Source organism: Anabas testudineus, chromosome 4 (assembly GCF_900324465.2).
Source record: "Anabas testudineus chromosome 4, fAnaTes1.2, whole genome shotgun sequence".
Lineage (NCBI taxonomy): Eukaryota > Metazoa > Chordata > Actinopteri > Anabantiformes > Anabantidae > Anabas > Anabas testudineus.
The window spans coordinates 22,780,012-22,786,500 of NC_046613.1; the positions used below are offsets into that span (position 1 = coordinate 22,780,012).

At 39.4% G+C, this 6,489-nt stretch overlaps 1 protein-coding gene and 1 non-coding gene across 4 annotated transcripts; both read left to right on the forward strand.

Moving 5' to 3' along the window:
• The first annotated feature begins 1,009 nt into the window (after window positions 1-1,009).
• Window positions 1,010-1,081, forward strand: trnat-cgu. Its single transcript has one exon. It is a non-coding gene; the product is annotated as a tRNA-Thr (tRNA).
• A 3,331-nt stretch (window positions 1,082-4,412) lies between these two features.
• LOC113151208 (regulator of G-protein signaling 5-like) lies at window positions 4,413-6,255 on the forward strand. 3 transcript variants are annotated; one of them, XM_026344113.1, is made up of 5 exons: window positions 4,413-4,632; window positions 4,755-4,838; window positions 4,947-5,008; window positions 5,164-5,330; window positions 5,485-6,255. In XM_026344113.1, exons 1-5 carry the CDS (start codon window positions 4,487-4,489, stop codon window positions 5,689-5,691), a joined length of 666 nt encoding a protein of 221 aa, XP_026199898.1. In that variant the 5' UTR covers window positions 4,413-4,486; the 3' UTR covers window positions 5,692-6,255. The 3 variants fall into 3 exon arrangements, with proteins under 3 accessions (XP_026199898.1, XP_026199907.1, XP_026199916.1); XM_026344122.1 differs by having other exon boundaries at window positions 4,413-4,620; XM_026344131.1 differs by having other exon boundaries at window positions 4,414-4,530.
• The last annotated feature ends 234 nt before the right edge of the window (window positions 6,256-6,489 follow it).

The following is a 6,489-nucleotide window of genomic DNA, read 5'->3' on the forward strand; positions in this document are numbered from 1 at the left end:
ACAATGAGCTTTCCATCCATCACAGCTGAGCCCAAATGAAATGGAAAGATCTTAACCGGGGTTCATATGAACAGCCTAAAATGAAAAAGGAGGCCTACTTCAGGTAGCATGAGGTAAAAGGACTTAGTATGAATTCTAATGACATGAACAGGATTGTAGTTCGAGGTAAAGTAAGGCCCTGAGATGCAAGTGTCCTAAAGTGGCCTTAGCCTCAATTCTGTCCCAGAGGTGATAAAGAAAACCAGGAGTGAGATGTGACCTTTCATTTGAAACTCACGCATACAGGTAAATGTCATGTCTGGTGTATCAGGTTTGCCCGGAATTAGGTTATTCAACATTCAGACGTGCTGCATTCGAGATAAATCACCATTTGTTTTGTTCAGTGTGTCATTTATTTTGTTTAAAACCAGAAATGGGCACAATATAAACTATAACTACATCTTTGGTGTAGCTAAGTACTGTATAACTATTTTCTGGTTTCAGAACAAAGTCCCTGAATGTGTTCATTAACAGGTTTTAATGCATTTACATTGTAAAAGAAAAAGATGATGCCAACGATATGAGGCCACAAGAAGAGCCTTCCCAGAACAAGGCCAAGTTAAACAACTGAGGGGAACAAGCTGTTATCACTCACTCCCTGACTAACTCTGCTGTGAGTGAAGATTTGTCTTGCAATAATATAATTAAGAAAAACTGAACTTCCTGTCAGCTGCTGACTAATTTTGAACCATGATGATAGACTATGACCGTAAACTGGGAGCTGTGACAAAAACATGGATTCAAAAACAGTAGGATTGAAAGTCTGAGTGTCATATTAACAAACACAAAAATGCGTCTTGATCAGTCTCATTTTGTACATTTACAGCTATCAAGTGAGCAGAATTTGTACAAATAAAGATGTCGAGTTTTTTTAGACTAACACCAAATTTGGCCCAGTTTTAAAGTGAAGTCCTTTATTTGTCATAGGATGGTTCAAACACCTACTCCAGCTATTTCTCTTTTGTAAGCAGGTGCGGTGGCCAAGTGGTAAGGCGTTGGTCTCGTAAACCAAAGATCACGGGTTCGACCCCCGTCCGTGCCTGGATAATGTTCTCAGGTTCTCCAGATTAAGATGAACAGAACACCAAACCTGAGATTTCCATGTTGTGATTCATAAACTGTTATGGCGGCTGGTTAGTGTAGTGTTAAGATATCCACCTGAGACTGGGGTTCAAATCCCAGCTGTGGCCTACCTCCAGTAGGGGTCCTCAGGCTAGACCTCCTTTTGCTTACCCTGCCTACCCTTGTAAGTCGCTTTGGGTAAAAGCGTCTGCCAAATGTAAATGTTTGGAAGGGATGTGGCCTTGTGGAGATAAAGTGCATGATAAAGAAGAATGTAAAACAATATATATATATATATTTACTGTAAACACGGTAAAGTGCCTTGAGATGACATCCGTTGTAATTTGGTGCTATAAAATTAAATTAATTGAATTAAACAAGGGACATAATTCAAATACACATACGATTTCTCTGTCCACAGTCTCTCTTAGAACTCTGCTGATTCACTTCTTAACAAGTAATTGAAGACAAGGCAAAGACACTTCAGTGTGCTGTACGAGAAGCTTCTATAAAGTCAGTCCATCATATTTTAACAAACAGTCTCTAAGCAACAACCTTTTTATCTAGGTGTAAATGAGTTCATACACAATAGACAAAACTGAGACAACGGTGTAAAAGAACGTGTGGACATGTAAAGGCAACACATCCGACCTGATCAAACAACCAAAGATTTTCAGATATGGATTCCAACTTCCCAGAGGATTTTTTTTTTAACATGACTTGACTATTACTGTTCTGAAATGCTAAATATTCAAAGATAGGTAGTATGGGGGGGTGTTCATGTAGTGATGTGATTGGTACTTTCCAGTTGATAAATTTGATGCATGTCTGTTAATGGTTAAAGGCTGAAAAGCCCTTTTGCTCTACAATATTACTTAGATTGTTTTTTTTCACCTTAACTCTTTTATTTCCTCGTTTCCGGCTGGATGAATAGGGGTGTGCTGACATCACTCCATGAGTAGATGAGTGGGTGGCCGGGTTCCCCCAGGCCTCTCAGACAAACCTTTGTTCATTCCTGGCAACAAATGGTGCAATTAACTCCCCAGCACAATAGATGTGGACAGGTTAGGTAATCCCTGTGCAGTTGTGTTTCTCCCCAGCCAGAGCCATCAACCCCACATTAGTTGACTCAGTCCCATCAGTTCTGCCTCGTCTCGGTACATCGTGAACTCTCTGGCTAAACGTATCACTTAGCACTGCTTCCTTTCCAGCCCGGGGATATCCTTAGTCTGGACTAAAACGTTTTAAGGCTGATTTGTAGGTCGTTCTTTTTTCACTTCTAACTAAAAATATATTTAAAGTACCACGACTACTAGCAATATTGTTCTTCAATCTCTACCACAAGGTAAAGTCTGCATAAGCTTGGGTTGATGCAAACCACGTTAGGAAAGGATCATTTATCATTAATTAAAGTAAAAATTATTGACTGTTGGTTGGACATGGATGTGTGTGTTGGTCTATTTCTAGTCATCTCACAGTGCATCTGCTTCTTCTTTTGCATCAGGGAGCTCAAAATCATAACTCACGCAACGAAAAAAGGTTACATGTCAAGAAAAGATGGTTGTGATTTTAAGCATTTTAACAAATGACCAAAACAAAAATGTGCCTGGTAATTGAATCTTTAAGTGTGTTACATTGCCTTTGTATCCAAAAGCCTGTGTCAGGCTTTACTACAACGACATATTTCTGATTGCCGTTGAGTTGCATTTCTTTTTTTCTTTTGGTCACTTGGAGACAGTGGAAACAAGTTGTCAACACAATGTTGACACAACAGCTATTAGGTGTATATAGCAAACTTGTGAGCAAACAGATGGTTATTTACTCAGGCAGTTACGTTTCACGATGAGAGTAAACCAAACTGTAAAGGTGCCACACGCCAACTTTGATGCGTTAAAATAAAACCTTTGGTGATAGCCACTTGAAGCTTGTACATAACAGTCCCTTTTTTTTATATAATTCAATTACATTTCCCACAAACAGCTATAAGCTGCTCCAACATTAAATTAGTCTACACATTAAATGCTGCAAATTACCACCTTAAAGAAGCTCTAATTGTGCAAAAAAAGACATTGATGACTGGTTTCGTGTAGCTTTAACTTGTACAGATCAAGAAGCCATCTGGGTCAGTTGTCATATCTTAATTATCTCTTCTTATATCCTGCATCTTGGCAGTTTCTCTCTGCATATCAAACAGGGAAACCTTTCCTGACATTGCTCTGGGTTTTCAGTTTTATTTGAACTAACTTCCTATAAATCTTGGTTAATCTATATCAAATATACAACACTGACATTTCACTAAAACATTTTATAACAGTGTTGTATCACACAGCCCCATTTTGTCTCAATTCCTTGAAATGCTTGTGGCTATGTTCTTGCGTAATGGCTGTATTACAGTGTTTCCACTGTGATCTGAGGAATAGTGTATATAATACAACAATTCCCGTATTGGCTTGAGCAGCACTAAGTCTCGTGGCACTGAAATCTAAAAGGAAAAAGAAATTCACAAAAACAAATATTATAAATCAGTAATTTAATCAGATAACTGCTTTATTTTGGAAACACACCATAAAGGCTGATGTAATGCTGTGCAAGTAAGGTGTCAGTCATTGGTATCGAGTCTTGTATGCCTTTGATTATCTAATGCCCCTTTAATCTGAATTATATGACAAACAAATGGGAGATAAGCAACCTGCAGCTTGCCATATGCGAAACAGTGGAGCAGCTGACTGTACCTCCAGCCTGCTTACAGTAATATAATTAAATAGAGTGAATGCCACTCTAATTTCCTTCCCGTCATCCCCTAGAATTGACACCTTTATCACACTCATAAAGAGGCTGAGGAAATATTGTTTTTACCAAAGAAAAGATGATCAACCTGCTCATTTCTTCAGTTCTGTCTTTTTGCAAAGCAGCACAGTGAACAAGAGACGCAAAAGCAAGTAGCTGGACAACAAAGGATGTAATCAACATAACACTGAGTTTAAAAAAACTGTATGTCTGTGTATATCTATCTATACATATCGATGTGCATCTAGCTAGTGTGCTAGCTTCATGTGGATACATAGGTGGTCACTGTGGTATGTTTTCATAGGCATGCAAGAAAAACACATCAGTTCTTTTTTCTTTTAGCTGTAATTTCCCAGCCTCGTCCTTGCATATCCTCCCTCATTTTCAGAGCGTCTCTCTCTCTCTCGCTCCTCTCTCTCTATCTGCCTGTGATTGGCTGAGAGCACTGATGACACATCAGAGTCAGAGGAGTGAGGACTATAAAGCCTCTGTTCTGGCTCTGTTCAGACACACAGAATATTCCTACTGAGCTTCACTAAACGGATATTTAACCACCAACCAACTGAAACACCACCCCTACGAGCTCCAGCTTGCTGCTATGTGTAAAGGACTTGCATCCCTGCCTACCTGCTGCTTGGAAAGGTACATGAAGCTTCACGCAAACACCTACATGGCTGATGTTTGGGGATTTGGATTGCAGGATATGGAAGACGGCACTGCTACCTTATCTTTGTGCGTGTGTGTGTAAGCATCTAAGACACTAAATGTGGCAGGTTTAGACTTGGCTTTAACATGGCTTGTTATTGTGCAATCAGAAGTTTATATATATATATTTATTTATTTTTGCCGTGTTCTTTACCTCACAGGGCCAAGGAGCTGAAAGCAAGGCTGGGAAGCATTTTGCAAAAACCAAACTGGAACCTACACTGCTGCAAAATAGGAAAAAATAAGTAAGCATACGATGGATGTTTTGTTTATTTTTACTTATTTAGTTTATATTTGTTTAACATCTGCAGGGTTGAAATTCTAAAATCTAATCATCTTTAATTCATTTTCAGACCAAGCCTGGAGGAATGTCTTAGGTGGAAGGAGTCCTTTGAAAAACTTCTATCTAGCAAATGTAAGAAATTATTTCAGTGTTTGCATTTTTCCCTATTTGCACATTAAAAAAGCACATGCCAGTAAACCTGTACTACGCACACAGTTGCACGTAGGTCTAGTCTCCCGTGGGACCATTATGTACTGTAAGTAATCAAATTTCCCCTCTTTCCTCAGATGGACTGTGTGCCTTCACAGCCTTCCTGGTGTCTGAGTTCAGTGAAGAGAACATTGCGTTCTACTTTGCCTGTGAGGATTACAGGAATACCAAGTCCCTTGCTAAGCTACCCGCCAAAGCCCAGAAGATCTATGATGAATTCATCTGCAGCGATGCTCCCCGGGAGGTAAGAAAACAGCAAACAGATAACAGATTAGACTCCTACATGATAGATGATGAGGCTAAATGTCTACTTTTATACTGGTCTCATAGCTACAACAGGACAATGGACAACAAATAAACTCCGTCTAACATGGTCTGTCCCTTGTTCCTTTTTGTAGATCAACATTGACCACGAAACCCGTGACATCACCAAAGCCAACATGCTGGTCCCCTCACCGTCTTGCTTTGATCTGGCCCAGCACAAGATCTACATGCTCATGGCCAAAGATTGCTACCCTCGATTTCTGCGCTCTCCAGCCTACAGGGATCTAGTAAGCCAAGCCAAACCAAGCACCAAGAAGCCCTGGCAGGAGAAGAAGGCATGAAATTTCTCTGAGAGCCTTTGAAGGATTGTTAGTGGTCACCTTACAAATTGAGAAGGCAAGTGAGGCTTGGCATTATGAAGCCAGACGCTGGAGCAGGTGCAGAGATTGTGATGAGGGCAATGGCCGATGAGCATATTCTGTAGGCACAATCTCTACTAGGATAAAGAAAGAACTGAGAAACAGAGAAAAGTTGGAGGTTAATGCCTTAAAGTGGACTCGAAGTGACTGAAGCTTGGACAGCAAAGTCTAGAGAAAGTATAACAGACTGAGTGACAATCAAAGAGGAGAGCAGGAGAACTGAGGAAAAGCACTTTTCTTTGCCATTTGGCAAACTTTTGTGGTTGTGATGTGCAATGTCCATCTGTCAGTTTTGTACACTGTGCATGTTGGGTTCTATTAAATTAGTATTTATTTGTATTTATTTGCCTATAATATGTTTGTTCCATTTTTACCAAACACATGAAAACAATGTGCAATTTAATTTATAATGTTGTAATATTTATATCACTGTCGTCTTTTTTACATACCAGAAATAACCTAAATTATTTGAAGAATAAAGTATGAAAAAAGCAAAAATGAGTTGTCTTTGTTTAAAAGAAAAAAGTGCCTCCAACTATTTGGATTTAAGAGGAGTTGCTGAGCAGCACACAGGAACACTAACAAAAACACTTTTCATTTAGCCTGGTGACAGACAGTAGATGACACATCAAATATATAAGTGAAGTTTGCACATAGTTGTGCAAATACTCAGAGTATGCAAGTATAATCCTTCACATTACCTGATGTATTTGCTCTCTG